The sequence below is a fragment of the Lytechinus variegatus genome, chromosome 18, assembly GCF_018143015.1.
Source record: "Lytechinus variegatus isolate NC3 chromosome 18, Lvar_3.0, whole genome shotgun sequence".
Lineage (NCBI taxonomy): Eukaryota > Metazoa > Echinodermata > Echinoidea > Temnopleuroida > Toxopneustidae > Lytechinus > Lytechinus variegatus.
Genome location: NC_054757.1, coordinates 20,424,353 through 20,441,684, shown reverse-complemented (window position 1 = coordinate 20,441,684; position 17,332 = coordinate 20,424,353). Strand labels below are relative to the sequence as shown.

At 34.7% G+C, this 17,332-nt stretch overlaps 1 protein-coding gene across 1 annotated transcript; it reads left to right on the top strand.

Moving 5' to 3' along the window:
* Positions 1–699: 699 nt before the first annotated feature.
* LOC121432226 lies at positions 700–12,526 on the top strand. The gene is made up of 5 exons (XM_041630078.1): positions 700–753; positions 2,859–3,038; positions 8,408–8,497; positions 10,229–10,390; positions 12,228–12,526. Exons 1-5 carry the CDS (start codon positions 711–713, stop codon positions 12,524–12,526), a joined length of 774 nt encoding a protein of 257 aa, XP_041486012.1. The 5' UTR covers positions 700–710.
* Positions 12,527–17,332: the final 4,806 nt, after the last annotated feature.

The window sequence follows — 17,332 nt, the reverse complement described above, 5'->3', positions numbered from 1 at the left end:
GCCTTGCTCCTAACCAACCTATCAAATATTATGCACGCACTACATCAGTGTACGCGTATCACGTGAACTTTCCTTCCTAATACTATAGCAATCCTGCAAAAAGAGTGTTGACACCCTTTGCTTTCAATGGACTGTTGGAGTAGGACAAATTTAACTTAACCTTGTTTGAAATCGGCGGTAAGATTTTATGTTTAGGTATCATGCATAAAGAAAAAAATATACATTCTTTCCTTACCGTAAATAGATCGCTCTTAAAAATTTAAAAATTAACATCTTAAATAACAATTTGTCTCGAAGTTTGCCAAATAGTGTGCAATAAACAGGAATGCAGGTAGTTTTCCGTCGTTTAATTCTTTACGAGCCTCTAGTTTATTGCTCTATTACACTCCCTGAAATAATTTCATTTTTTTAAAAGAAACAAAAAAAATTATCAAGGACATGCGTGCGAACTTTGGGAGTTGTGTTAAAGGGATAGCTTTACGCATCATTTTCCTATTAATAAATAATTAGACTCCACCTTCTGACCTATTCTGGCGGCATTCACCTTTGCTTGAGATACAAAATAAGGAACAATTAAGAATACGCAAGAATGCAATTACTGTAGTTCTACCCATAATCCCCAGCATGCCCAAAGCATTGAGTTTTCGGCTTTGTTCAGAAATTACCTTGGTGTGAATGTTAAAAGAAATTTATTTAATTCAGCTTGCGTCATGAAAGGAGCTGGACTTTTTTGGCTTTTATCTTGCATACTAGGTAAGGAATAGATTAAATTCTACTTATTCTTATCCATTTCAAGAAAAAAATGTTTGACACTGAAAGTGTTTTCAGTCTGTCTGATATGGTAGAAAACAAATAAATTGCGCTGATTATGACTTTAAATAATAATATATGTGATAATAATTATATGTGATTTGTAATGCGCCAAATCCACTCGGCGGAGTGCCCAAGGCGCAGTGAAAGAAGAAAGAACGAACGAAAGAGAACAGGTACAAATATAATAGTAGTAGATTCAGAGGCATTGAATAGACGAGTCTTAAGGTAACGTTTAATTGTATCAATGGACGTGCATTGTCAGGGGAAGACCATTCCATAGAACAGGGCCAGCGTGAGCAAAAGCCCGAACCCCCATGTCTTAACGGATTCAGGAATAACTAGAGAACCAGAGTTTGATGAACGTAGGGACCTGACTGGAGTGTATTTGCTGATTTAATATTACCTTACACATTCAAGTTAACAACAATGCCTATAATGTAATGTTTCACCAGTATGTATCAGTATAAGCTGACCAAGTGCGTTTTCCTTTGTTTTTATCGTTTTTACTGTATTCTCAAATCAAATTAAAACGTATCAAATAGTTTGTACACAAGTAGAAAACGATGCAATTTTGTACCTTCAAATGCAACACTAGTGCGTCTTTCCTCCCTTTTACAACATTAAAAGAGGGACTCAAGCTAAAAGTAGTGTAACGTAAAGAAGATAATCATCAAAGGTCAGGTCCACCCCAGAAAAAAATGTTGATTTGAATAAATATAGAAAAATCAAATTAGCATAACGCTGAAAATCTTATCAAAATCGGAATAAGAAAGTTTTGACTTTTCAAAGTTTCGCTTATTTTTCACACAACAGTAATATGCACAACTCAGCGACATGCAAATGAGACAGTCGATGATGTCCCTTACTCACTATTTCTTTTTTTATTGTTCGAATTATATTATTTCATTTTTTTAAATATTTGACAATAGGGCCAACTTGACTGAACCATATAGTATTAAACAATGATAATTCAACATGTTCAGGAAAGAATAAATTGCTGTTTCACTTGAAAATGAGGAGAAAATTAGAATATTTCATATCAAAGGAAATAGTGAGTGGATGACGTCATCAGTCTCCTCATTTGCATACAAAGTAGGATGTGTATATAACTTTTTTGTGAAATTACGCGAAACTTTAAAATATAACTTTATTTTACATCCGATTTCGATGAAATTTTCAGTGTTATGCTTATTTGATTTTTCTCTTTTTATTAAAATCAACTTTTTGTTAGGCTGAACTTGTCTTTTAAAACACTGAAAATATTATCGACTTGACGAAGGATAAAAATGTGAAATTAATAAAACTGTATGCTTGTTCGGTGATACAGTAACATGAGCGAGCCAATGATCCCATCTTTCCACTTATGCGTTGTATTTTATTATATAAAATCGCGTTTCTTCTCTAAATATTTTTCCCACAAATGTAAAAGCTGGATGAGTATTGATTTGCAGTGCAAGAAAATCGTTGATGAAACTTATTTTCCTATACAAGGGGGGCATTTTTACAGCATTGTATGCAAACAAGTTGTTATTTCATGAAATAAACATTAATAAGGGCATGCATGCATGCGCATTTCACAAAATTGTCCGAATTCTGAAAAACACAAGTAAAAGCAATGATTTTTATTTTTTAAGGAAATTAATCAGACTGCAAGTTGAAACTTACTCTACTATTTTAGAGAATATTTTTAGACTGAGCATCCCTCTCTAGATTCTACGCGCCAGTCTGAGTCACTTAACACTTTTCGCAAACCTCGGGGACGCGGCATTAGGGCCCAGTAACACAAAAGTTAAACAAACATATAACGCTTGAAAAGGGTTAATTAGCCATTGAAGGGTGCGATTTAGATTTACTTTGCACCCTGTGAGAATTGTACCCTATTGAACGTGAAAATTTGCACTATTTAGTGGATTTCACATCCTATGCACCATGTAAGGTGCAAAGGCAACTTACCAGAGCCCGTGTGATTATGCTACGGTTAAAGCAATCTACGTAAAAAGACCTATAATAGATAATTACGATCCTTATACGGGTCTTTTTTAAAGGCATTCAAGGACTGTCGACTTCTCCACGGATAATATGCAGGAATGAGAGAGAAGGAGATGAATGGCATCCAAGGCTGACGTATAAATTGGAAGAACTCTATAAGTCCCAAATATCAAACACGACTATTGCCTTGCCCTACATATCGTCTGCATTGAGAATGGCAGCTTGTGTTACACCAGGTAAGAGGGCTTCGATGATGGCTCCGAGGCTAAATTTTGCCGGCCACGGTTTCGGCCTTAATCCCATTATGTACATAATGCCGGGCATTGTGGCTCAGTGGTAGAGCGTCCGCCTCATGAACGGTAGGCTGTGGGTTCGATCCTCGACCGAGTCATACCAAAGACATATAAAAATGGGACCTTCTGCCTCTTTGCTAGGCTTTCAGCATTTAGATTGGAGAAGGGTAATAACATTATTATGTCATGGAGGGCCCGCTGGTAGAGCAATTTTCTAACTTACGTGGCTACCCTGAGTTAAAAAAAGTATTGTTATTACTATTTTTATTATTATGTACATAATAATTCTACAGAATAAATTTAAGTGGACTCTTGACTTTTTGGACCCCGAATATCCCTCGTTCCCAACCTTAATTCACTCTCCGCCCAGGAGAATTAAATGGGTACACTATAAATTCAAAGGATTTAAAATAAATACAGATCGGATGTGAATAGTGACCAGCCGAATATTATATTTAGATTTAAACATTGTTGATTTAAATATAAATAAAAAAGATTTTAGTCTAAATCTTTTGAGATTTAAAAGTTTATCCTTAATATCTAAAATAAATTTAAAATTCGGCTGGACACTATTCACAGCCGATCTGGATTTGCTTTAAATCCTCCGAATTTAGAATGTGCCCGGTGGGAAGAATGTATTGAATCAGTTAATTCAAAAATTATAATATCAGTTCAAAGTCTTTTTTCCAGACCCAGTTGTTTAAAAAATTATTGTATAAGTCCAAAGTCTTTTTTTCCAGACCCGGTTTATTGAAAAATTATAATATCAGTCCAAAGTCTTTTTTCCAGACCCAGTTAATCAAAAAATTATCATATAAGTCCAAAGTCTTTTTTTCCAGACCCAGTTAATTCAAAAATTATAATATCAGTCCAAAGTCTTTTTTCCAGACCCAGTTAATCAAAAAATTATTATATAAGTCCAAAGTCTTTTTTTCCAGACCCAGTTAATTAAAAAATTATTATATAAGTCCAAAGTCTTTTTTCAGACCCGGTTAATTAAAAAATTATAATATCAGTCCAAAGTCTTTTTTTCTATACCTGGTTGTTTCAAAAATTATTATATAAGTCCAAAGTCTTTTTTCCAGACCCGGTTAATTAAAAAAATACAATATCAGTCCAAAGTCTTTTTTCTAGACCCGGTTGTTTCAAAAATTATTGTATAAGTCCAAAGTCTTTTTTCCAGACCAGTTAATTAAAAAATTATTATATAAGTCCAAAGTCCTTTTTCCAGACCTGTTTATTTCAAAAATTATAATATAGGTCCAAACTAACATACGATAATGATATTCTAGTGGAATAAAAATGAGAATCGAGCATAGTCTTTTCTCCAGACCCAGTTATTCAAAACTGGTGGAATCAGGCAAAAAGTAACCCAACCCTCTTATTAATGTTTAATAACATGGAAATTTAGCATAGTCTTTCATCCAGACCCAGATCTTTCAAATAACACATGATGAATAATAATAATGAATTAGTAATAATAAAAAAAAAGCAAACAAAGACCCACGATCCTATTTATGTTGAATAACATGGAAATATAGCGTGGTCTTTCCTCCAGACCCAGTATAAATATCATAAAAAACACAACAACAACAAAACAAATACCCTGTAATCTTATTAACATTGAATGGCATGGAAATATGGAGTAGTCTTTCTCCAAACCCAATTATTTCAAAATAAAAATTATTTTAAAAAAGAACAGCAGAATCTAAAATCCAACTATCCTTCAAACTAATAACCTTCAATAAATAAAAGTTTAGAGATTTTTCTTTATTCCAGGCCTTGTCATTTTCAAATATAAAATAAATGAAATCTTCATAAAGACTCAATCTTATTCTCGTGCCTGTTCAACATGAATGAGATAATCGTGGGAGTATTTCATCAACATTTATGTCCGACCTTGATGTTGATTGGCTAAGATGCAGTGCTTCCATGGTTAGTGTTGGATAAAATGGGACTTGTCGGATTAGACGTCAGACAACTCATTTCATGTAATGCTCCCCGGGCTCTAAGTTTTGATGGTTTTTATTAATTATAAATTTCTTTGCTTGGAAGAAAAAGTGAATGTTTAAATACATTATATATTACAGGATCTTAGGGTGTAAGAGGGTTTTAATTTTAAATGTTTGTTTTGTTGTTCTGTTTTTTTTAATAAGCTGGTCTGGTCAAATTAAGTATGCGTTATCACGAGGGTTTTATAGTTTGGAAGATGTTGGGGTCTAAGTTTTAGGATTAATGTTTCGCTTAATTTGTATTTTTAAGAGAACTGGGTGAGGGGTAAAGACATTACTCTAGGCCCAAGCATTTATACTGGGTTTAATTTTGAAGATTGGTCTTAGCTGTGATTTTTTTTTTCAATATTTGTTTATCTTTTAAATAACCGGGTCTTGGAGAAAGACTAAGCATAATACTCGTCTTATTCCACAAAAATAAGAATATGACAAAGTCTTATGTTTTTAAGATTGTTTAAATCATTTTTAAATTACTGGGTCTGTAATAAAGACAACGCTCTAAACACGTGCTTTTCTACATGCATGGTCTTAATTTGGAGGATTGTTGGTTCTTAGATTCGTGTTGGGGGTTGGGTTTTATTGATATTTTATTCTTGAAATAATTGTGTCTTGAGGAAAGTCGATCTTCGACAATTGGTCTTCTTGTTATTCCACAGTAATCAGATTATTGGGTCTTCGTTTTATAATATTTGAAAAAACCATTTCATTGTTTTCAAATAATAACCAAGTCTGGAGGAACGATGTTTGCTTTACCCATGCATTATTGCAATGTTTTGTTGGGGTCTTAGTATTATTAAAAAAACTGGGTGTGGGGTAAAGACATATTTCTTTACTGGGTGTAACTTTGGAAGATTGGTCTTAGATTTGAAGTTTTGTAAATTCATTTTTTAAATAGCCGGGTCTGGATAAAAGAGTATACATTTTAAAACTCGCGTTATTCCACAAGAATAAGAATATGATAGGGTCTTATGTTAGAATATTTTTTTGCGTATTTGTTTTAATGATTAGGTCTGGACTAAAGACAACGCTCGAAACTTCTTTTCAAAACATTTCTTAGGTTGAAGGATTGTTTAGTCTTAGATTTTGATTTTTTTTATTATTACTATTAGCGTAATTTGGAAAAAATAAAACTGGGACGGGCTGAAAGACTACGCTACATGTATATGTCCATGTTATCCAGCATTAATAAGATTATGGGGTCTTTATACTGTTTTGAAAATATACATGTACTTCATAATTTTGAATAACTGGGTTTGGAGGAAAAACTATGTTATATTTTCATGGAATTCAACATTATCAAGAGTGGAGGATCTTTTTTTCAATCATTTCTTATTTTGAAATAATCTGGTCTGGATGAATGTCTACACTTTTTTTCATGTTATTCAACATAAATAGATTGTGTGGTCTTTTTTAAAAGATTTGATATATGTTTTAAATAACCTGGAGAAATGTCTTTGTGCTATATGAATGCATTAATATAGGGTTTAGTTTTTAGTTTTAAGTAACCGGGTCGAGAGAAAAGACTTAGCATTTTTGTGCTACATGAACGCTTACTATAGTGTTTAGTTTTTAGTTTTAAGTAACCACGTCAAGATTATACGCTTGATTCTCAATTTACTCTTAGCGCATATATTCACAATAATACACCAGATAAGTTGAAACAACTACAGACATTAATTCCACCAGTCTTCTCTACCTGGGTCTGGAAAAAAGACTAAGCTCGAGTCTCATGTTTATTCCACTGGAATATCATTATCGTATCTTAGTTTGGACTTATATTATACTTTTTGAAATACCCGGGTCTGAAAAAAGACTTTGGAAATATCGTATAACTTGTTTAACAACTGGGTCTGGAAAAAAGTCTTTGGACTTATATTTCAATTTTTGAATTAACCGGGTATGGAAAAAAGACTGCACTTTTGTGCTATATGAACGCATTACTATAGGGTTTAGTTTTTAGTTTTAAGTAACCGGGTCTGGAGAAAAGACTACGCTTGATTCTCAATTTACTCTTAGCGCATATATCAACAATATAAGCCGTGTAAGTTGAAACAACAACAAAGACAGTTTTTCCACCGTCTTAATTAACTGGGTCTGGAGAAAAGACTAAGCTCGATTCTCATTTTTGTTCCACTGGAATATTGTTATCGTATCTTAGTTTAGACTTATAATGTAATTTTTTAATTAACCGGCTCTGGAAAAGAAGACTGCACTTTTGTGCTATATGAAGACATTAGGGTTTTAGTTATTAGTTTTAAGTAACCAGGTCTGGAGAAAAGACTACGCTTGATTCTCGATTTACTCTTATCGCATATATTCACAATATAAGCCATATAAGTTGAAACAACAAAGACATTAACTCTACCGGTCTTAATTAACTGGGTCTGGAGAAAAGACTACGCTTGATTCTCATTTTTATTCCACTGGAATATCATTGTCGTATCTTAGTTTGGACTTATATCATAATTTTTTAAACAACCGGGACTGGAAAAAAGACTTTGGACTTATATAATAATTTTTTAAACAACCGGGTCTGGAAAAAAAGAATTTAGACTTATATAATAGTTTTTGAAACAACCTGGTCTGGAAAAAGACTTTGGACTTATCTCCAACTCCAACTATGCTTTATGAACGCATTACTATAGGATTTTAGTTTAGAACGGATTCGCCAAAAATCCCTTCAAATTTATTACATTTGTGGGTAAAGTCATTATTACATTTGTGGGTGAAATTATTACATTTGTGGGTAAAGTGTTATTACATTTGTGGGCGTTATTACATTTGTGGGTTAAGTGTTATTACATTTGTGGGCGTTATTACATTTGTGGGTGCAACAACCCCCTCCCCCTAATTTTTTTGGCCAATGACCAGATATAACAGTAATTATAAGATTTAAAAAATGATACAGGAATAACAATAACATATACAAGCAGAGCTGTGTGGGAGGTCGTCTACCAGGCGCGCGCACCTCACAAGAAATAAAATGAAAATAACTAAAAATTGCGAAGTATTTTTATCCTCGAACCAAAGAATTATTCAAACAACATTGTTTCGGTAGAAGTTTAACTTCAACAATGTATTAATCCAAACCATGCACAAATCACTGAGATCACTTTCCGACAGAACCTCACCCTTTGTAAATTCTTATGTTTTTGTTTCAATCCGTGCATTTATTAGTCATACTTGAAACCATGTATCCCCCTTCCTGCCTTTATCTGATTCACAGTCCTTTCCAGCATTTCTCTAGAATTACATTATACTATTATCTATTTATTATCAATTTTTACTTTTTCCTTTCAGACCCCTGCTTGAACGGAGGGGTGCGTGTCGTAGAGGGCGGTGTTTATCGATGTGTGTGTCTCGGGAATCACGTGGGACAATACTGTCAATGTAAGAAAATAAAAACCTCTATTATTCGAATATAGCCTACATCAGCGCTTCTCAACCCTTTTTTACTCGAGGATCACTTTGACCCTCAATTTTTTTTTGGGGGGGCCCACCAACCAAATTTTAAGAAAGCGATATGACTACATGTCTCGACTCAAAGAAAGACAATGATTATAATGAGCATATTAATGAGTATAACTTTCAGTAGCCCGGCCTTTGAGCCCCTCCTCCAAACATTATACAACCTTGACAACTTAATAACGAGAATGCTGAATATCGTCAACATTCGACACATATTGCTTATGGTTTTACATCACTGCCAGTCATAATGAATCCAAATTTAACGTACTCAGGGTCATATTTTCATACAGTTACATTCAGAGACTTTTCAGTTTGTTTCCTCCCTCGCCCTTTTTAAATCGCTTTTAAAAAGGTCAATTTTTATGAAAGACTATATGTTTTCGTGAAATTTGAACACAAAGCACTGAAGCACGTTCGAAACAAATAGTTCAAATACTAACTGCAGTCGCAAAGGTCCGGTAAAAGGGCGACAATTAACTAAATTCTACACAATATGCATACATGATGAGGTTCACACAAAAGTTAGATCAAAACCATCATAATGTGTATGCATATCGCAACATGCATAAAGCATTCTTTATCCTATTTGACCGAGTACGTAGACCGATCAAACATATTCGGGCTGCCGGACAGATCCAGGTCTGTGAAACATACTATTATAGTCCCCCCTTTTTTTCTTCCTCTGGAGCTTCTCGCGGCCCACCGTTTGAGAAGCGCTGCAGCCTACATCATATTATAATCATTATTGAGGAAGTGAGTGATAAAGTGAATCTAATTTTTCGAATATAAAAAACAAAAACATATAGGTTAAAAACCCTGGCTCTGGGCATAGTGGCTCAACAATAGAGCATCCGCATCGTGTTCGGGGGGTAGTGGGGTGCCTAACCCTTCAGCAATTCCAAATTGGTGCAAAGTGTTCAATTTTTGTACCAAATGTAAGGGTAAAGGTCTGAGAAAAAATGGTTCGAGTATCAAGCGAGCAGATAATAATGGTCAAAGAGGTCCGAAAACCCAATGGCGGCCAGTTTGAGCCACCCCTTTTTTGTTGGCATTACACCTCAAAATCTCTGTCCTATTGTGATTTTGATGCCTGTATTTAGGTTAATATATCCGAGCAATTAAATGAGTGAAATTATAAATGGATTCTAAAATTAATCCTTTTTGCATTACATGTTTTTTTTATTTTTGTCCAACGGACAAAATTGTGATTTTGGTGTCTTGCATAGGCTTTGATATTATGGCTATTGGATCAACTTCAAATAAAAAACATTCTCCTAAAAAAAAATAAACAAGAACTTTATATATCTCTAAGGGAATAGTTGGCGATGATGCAAATGTGGATGGAGATAAGGTAAATCGGGCACTGTATTAACCCATCGTGGGGGCCTTTTCTCGAATGGTCAGGTTACGCGATGGCCCTACCAGACGCATGAAGCAGATGTGATGGCTCAAGCTCTATATGGGTAACCTTCTAAAACGGCCGTTTAAAGGGAACGGATGTGATAATTGTGATTAAAATTCCTTGTTTTTTTTCTTCTCTAGACAGGGCTGTACCTGGGGAAAACGTCAAGAAGTATAAAATGACACCTTATTTCGTTTCTCTCGCTCCACAACCCACTCTCTCCCCCCCTCACTTTCCCCATCTCCTGTCAGCTTGCAGATCAGTTTTGGAGGAGGATTTCCCAAGTGCTGTGGTACCACACCCTACCGCTAACCTTGCTGGCATAACCCGATTGTCGTTCAAAATACGAGGAAGTCACAGTTTTGGGTCTCATTTAATGATCCGGTTCACATCCAAGGGGCATGTCTTAGCAGGTAAGTTATGAATATTATAAAGTGTGATAATGGAACTATTATGGTAACATCTCTCTCAAAAAGAAATCAGAACAAGAATCGAAAGACTCGGGGGGGATGCACAAGGACTGTGATTCAGTCAGATCTTACCCCCTTCGGTACTTTGAACATGGACCTGTTATAAAGCAGTAGGTCAATGGCATTGCATGTTGCTCAAAATACACAATAATACATAATAATGAAAGACTCATTGCATCCACTTATAACGCTTACCTTTTATCAAAAGGGGAAGCTATGACAAGAATGACTGTCTCTTCTAATTACTTGACGCATTTCTGATCGAAAGTTAAGGGAGAATGAAACCTTTAGAACAAGATAGCTTGTGTGAAAACAGAAAAAAATTAAAGAAACAGATCGACGAAAGTTTGAGAAAACTCGGAGAAATAATGAGAAAGTAATGAGCATTTGAATATTGTGATCGCTAATGCTATGGAGATCCTCCCATTGGCAATGTTACAAAGATGTGTGATGTCATTTGTGAACAACTCTCGCCATTACTTTAGTAGAAATTTCACTTAAATTACCTCTTTAATCACATCTTTCAGTAGATCATGTGTTTTTTCTATAGGAGGGCATGTAATACAGATTTTTAAAGAATACACCATGGATAAAGAGTCAGTACCACCACAAGAAAAGGCAGAAAGAGACATTTGGAAGGTATTTTAAAGTCCATCAAATGTAAAGTTGTTCACATATGACATCACACAACCTTGTCGCATTGCCAATGGAGGATCTCCATACCATCAATGATTACAATATTCAAATGCTCATAACTTTCTCATCGTTTGTCCGTTTTTCCTCAAACTTTCTTTGTTCTTATTCTTTGATTTTTCTGCTTCGAGAGAAGCCTACTTCTCCAAAGTTTTCATTCCCCTTTAGTCCAAAATTTATAGGCATCTTTGTTGTGAGCACTGACAATGTGATTATTATGTTTACACGGTACCCCAATATATACAATTCTGTAAAAGCAAATGCACGGAGGAAAAGTTTCTTCATAAAGGCTCGTAAATTGAACTTGATTTGAATTTAATTCTAAATCAGGAAACTCGGAGAGAGTTGCATACATGGCATCATGAAGATGTAAAATTTAAATGGAACAGAAAATTTGCTGGTTAGGGTTTGTCACCACCGTCGTTTCGAGGTGTGCCTGCAAGGAAATATCACTCTAGATATATTTGACTCTAAAGTCGATCCGTCTATACATTTTGTTCCTATATAAATGAACTTTTTAACTACTTTTTAACACCTTTTAACTACTAGACAAGGGTATTCTCAGATAGAGACTTTTAAAAAAAAATACACTAAGAACGGAAAGAACCACCAAGAAAGTGAGCTTTCTAACCGGTTTTAGTCTAACAATGAAAGTTCGTTGACCTTTGACCTTTCCGCTCATAACTTTTAATGGGAAGTCAAGGGTATATAGTGTTGTATACTTGTATGTTGTATGTTTGTTCGGTATAACAAGACAAACAAGTTGTCACTGTCACTGGACTGGTCACTCGCCACAATCGGAGTATTTTCAGAAAGGGACTCCCATATAGACCCCATTTTGACCCCAAACATGGTCAAGATGACCATTAGAAATGTGACACCAAGTTGAAAGTTGTTTCTCTGGATGTCAACAATCATATGAAAATGAATATACCATTATGGTAACTTTTCCATGCAAAGGTAACTTGCATGGAATCCTTGATTTTGATTGGCTATTCATCATCGTTACCATGGTAGTTACCATTATAGTAACTTTTATGCAACGGATCCCAGCAACGGATTTTTCCGGATTTTGTCTCTAATGCAGGATTCTGCGTTGGTTCTTTGAAACGTGTTACCATGAGAGTGTATGTGGCGGGCGGAAGCAGTAGATCTGACCTTGTATCTGCAACACAATTTTCCGGTCACGTCGATCTTCACTGTGATCGTTCAGAGTTTGATTCTTTTTGGATCGAACAAACCGACAGCCATTTCCAGCTGGGGCTTGGCGGGAAATCTACTCCATTTTTGAAGACCCAATGGAACAGGAAAGAGACCTGGTCTTCCGTGGGCGTGAGCGGACCTCAGGGTACAGAATGGATCTTAGATCATCCTTGCCGCCGATAATTCAGATTGTCCGAAATACACTGAGAACAGAGCATGTGTAACATTATCAGCATCATTAGCATCATAATCACCACCACCACCACCATCATCATCATCATCAACATTATTATCATCATCATCGTCGTCGTCGTCACCATCAAAATGATGATGATGATGATGATAATAATGATGATAATAATAATGAAAATGATAATAATAATGACAACCATCGTCATCATATCATTAGAAGAATGGTGTCGAACTCGACATGTATACATGTTTCACATTTTAATGTACACATTTTTACGACCCATGACGTCAGTGGCATTGGGTAAAGAGAATATACATGTATATTTTACTAAATTATCATATACAAATCTAAATTGTTTTTCGAAGGATCTTTTCCAAACTCATCGTTATTTTGTCCGCCATGTTCAGTGTACTTCTCATTTTTGGCAGGCTACTCCTGTTTGGTACAATTGTGATGTTAAGATAGGTGGAAAGGGTTTCTAAAAGAATGGTGCGATAAAGGCATTCGTTTTATAAAAGATTTATTAGACGATCATGGACATATTTTGTGTAGAGAAGAATGCGAATAAGATATTGTATACATATTACATTTCTGCAGTATTATGCACTTTGTCAAATTATCAATTAAGTGCTGATATAAATCACAACAAGAAAATTGTAATACAAAGGTAAATGGACCATTGTGCCTTGCATATTGAAAGATAAGTAGTCAAAAGAAAAGAATGACAAATTGAATTTTCTTTCTCGTAGATGACATGCTGATGGCGTATCATTTATTGATGAATATATGAAGTATCATTTCAGAGCTATTATCCGGTGTACGGTGAATTCGACAGTTGATTGATTTCACTACAGGCTTCTCAATATGATACTTTATATAAATAAGGATGTGGTAAAACTTAAAATAATTCAAACACACATATTGTTTATTCTGTGGAAGGAAGAGAGGTTGAGAATATTGTGCATTTCTTTTTATGATTTTGAATCGTCTAAGTGATTGGTTAAACGAAGTAACTCGTGGTAGGATTGAGTTCTTTGTAGTACAAGTTTTATTTTGGTTGTATAAAGAAAGAAAGATGATTTTGAATTGTGTAATTATTTGGGCTAGACAGCAGTATATCTTTTTGGAATACAGAAATCTATTCCCTTTTTTCGATGTAATTGAACAACATATTAGGAAAAATCACGTCAATGATAATGAAATAAAACTGATAAATTTAATGAAATGGCTAAATTTGGGGAGAGTACTGGTCGTTTAGTATAAGGATATTAAATGAGGAAAAAAATGATGATGATAATAGTAATAATAATAGTAATATTAATAATGATGATGATACGCATCAATGAACATTTATTGTATAACAATGTATTAGGGGTATTATACTAATTAATTAAGTTGTGAATATCACTTGCCCAGTAACCTTGCAGACGGCGTGGTTCCTTACATTTAGAATGAATTAGAACCCGATTCACACCAAATTGTGTAGTGTATCCAAAATGCTGAAATGCAAAAAAAAAAAAAAAAAATCGTGACGTTATCACTTCGGTATTCCATATAATACATGAATATGAAATGTTTAGTGCTATTTGATATGATATGTACATAATGATTATGAAAGAGTGGAACATTGACCTTTAAAGTTAATAATAGGAATACCAACAAATTCACTATAAAAAACGAACAGCCTGATAAGTATTCAGATAAATTGAAAGTTACACGGCAAAAGAACTTACATCAGAGGGAGATAAAGATAAATTCAGTCTCCTATGTTGTTATAAATCTGTTTTTCTCATGAATGTATTATATTTGAGGTTTTTTGAAAAGCATTTTATCGTTCGTGTGCCTCTGGCCAACTAATCCATTTTCTCCGACCTTAAGTTTGCATATTATGATATGAACTTTGGAAATATAATATAATTTCCGTAGTATTTTCTAAATGTTGTATGGGCAATTTCGTTTTCATTCAATCTTTGAATTTGTAACATTTGATATTCAATAGAAATTATGATAAATTCAAATTCATGATGTATCTTTGTGTAATTTCTGTTTGGGGGACAATTAAGTCGAAAGCGTTGGGAAGACGCAGTCAAAATAAATGGATCCGTCTTTGAAAATTGTCAGGAAAGAAATTTAATTATAGAATGTTTAAGTTAAAGTTTATAACAAGTGTTAAACTTTTTTTTTACTTCATCCAGGTTAGGGTTGTCTTGAAGACAAGTAGGTACATATGTTTTGAATATTATAAAAGCAAGCATTGGAAACGCTTGATCCCCCCTTTTGTACCAGGTTGATGTCATATTTTATTCTACATAAGCATTTTCATACATGTGTCATACATAGCAAAGCGTGCTCTAGCATTGATGAATGTAAGTGTATAGAATGCACAGGAAGTCTTTTATTAATAGAATGTGTTGCTTAATGCACTCATCTGTCATTGCAATTCTTTGAATTACTTTATAGAAATTTTACAGTTAGTCCTAGTAACGGTAGGGTATATTAGGAAGTTAATTTGAGTAATTCAGGGAGAACCACCTAAGCTAGAATAGACTACAAATGTTCGTGTAGGCAGTCTAAATTAAAACGGAGGGACTACGTCGGTGACGAGATAACGACCCAGCTGCTGCCGGTTCTCCACCGACATGACTGATCAAAATTCATGTCATCATTGGGGGCTCGATCTCGTCCACTAATTCGTTGAAGCCACATCTCTCTTATCTAGGGGCTACTCATCGAGGGGTAACACAGTCTGCGGAGGCCGAGGCCGAGTGGAAGAGACATCGCAAGCTGCGGAGGCCAGGAACTGGACCGACCACCATGGCCGAGTGGGGCATGTCAGACTAGATAGAATTATGGGGGCTCACATCAACGATTACCGTTAAATTAAGTTATATTTTGTTATCCATAATCCACATCTATGTATATTTTCTTGTACAATCATTGTCAAAGAAATCAAAAGAAATATTGAAAAGGTTTGATTAAATCTTTCATAACTGTAATCCTCAGTTTTTACGTATTCCTTATTTGGTGTCAAGCAGCAGTAGATAAATAATTTAAAAAAAAGTCACTTCCCACGTGACAAAAATACAATCTGAAAATCCAACAAAAAGAAACAGCTCTAATGGAGTTCCAATGCGAAGCTATTTCTTTGTCTAATGTGTGTGTTTGAGTTTTGTCAGACGTGTATCAATTAGAAATGATTATTTACGTCTGGGACCGACCTTTAACGTCACCATCCGAAAGACTTGAGCAGGGCTCGAACCTCTGTATCAATTTGTAACTTCCCCACAGCTTGGAGTACAAGGTCACGCCACAACGCCCAGTTAGACGCGATTTGAATCTCAGTCCCTGCACATATCAAAGCAATATCTTACAGCTTTCGCCACAGAGCCTTTGCTTTAAATGATGATTCAGTGAAGAGAACTCAAGGTGGCGCTGTTTTCTTACACTCTTTTACGTGATCAAGAAATCATGACTTGGAAAACTATCCTTTATTTCATTTCTGGTTGAGTTAAGGTATAATAATAATAGTGATAATAACAAGAACAACGCCAATCATAATAATGTCATAGTAATTCTATATGCATAATATTCTTCTGCGCTGTAATTAAGGGCTCCTGAATGCTTCAATTTAGATAGGTAAAGCGGAAAGTGCATGGAGATTAATGGAAAACATTTGTTTTTTAGTCCGAGTTTGAATGTTTCTTCTGATTGAGACGATCGTATTATTATATGGCAGACCGCGCGGGCAAATGCAAGATCTTCCAAAGTTATTTTTGCATTACGAGTTGGGATGTGAATGAGCAAATCATTGTTAGAACTGCTTAGGTTTTGGGTGTGTCTGTGAAGTTTGCTTTGTAAAAGCTCAGAAATATAAGGTAGGGACTTGACCAATCAGTGCATTGTATGATATTCGTAGGCGAACTGGAAGTCATAGCAGATCTTTTAAGTTAGAGGTGACCCTGGAAATAGTTAATTTAGAGTCAATTCAATCATATGTCCCAACCAGCTTTGTTCAAAAACAAAATGGCAGAAAACAGACTAAAAATAGATTTTAAAACATAAACTTAAAGGACAAGTCCACCCCAACAAAAACTTGATTTGAATAAAAAGAGAAAAATTCAACAAGCATAACACTGAAAATTTCATCAAAATCGGATGTAAAATAAGAAAGTTATGACATTTTAAAGTTTCGCTTATTTTTAACAAAACAGTTATATGAACGAGCCAGTTACATCCAAATGAGAGAGTTGATGACATCACTCACTCACTATTTCTTTTGTATTTTATTATATGAAATATGAAATATTTTTATTTTCTCGTCATTGTCATGTGAAATTTAGTTTCATTCCTCCCTGAACACGTGGAATTCCATTATTTTAACATTTTGTGCTTCAGGCAAGGAGGTCCTAATCGTCAAATTCGTAAAAATTGAAATATTGTATAATTCAAACAATAAAAAACAAAAGAAGTAGTGAGTGAGTGACATCATCGACTCTCTCATTTGGATGTAACTGGCTCGTTCATATAACTATTTTGTTGAAAATAAGTGAAACTTTGAAATGTCATAACTTTCTTATTTTACATCCGATTTTGATGAAATTTTCAGCATTGTGCTTGTCTGATTTTTCTCTATTGATTCAAATCAACATTTTTCTGAGGTGGACTTGACCTTTAAAGGGACTAATTCTCAGTGGACTCAATTAGAGGGCTGAAGGGGACGGACGCAATTCTCCAGTTATGTAGCACACGGTGCGGGCGATAATGTTTCCTTATTGGACACCGGGGACACTGGCGAA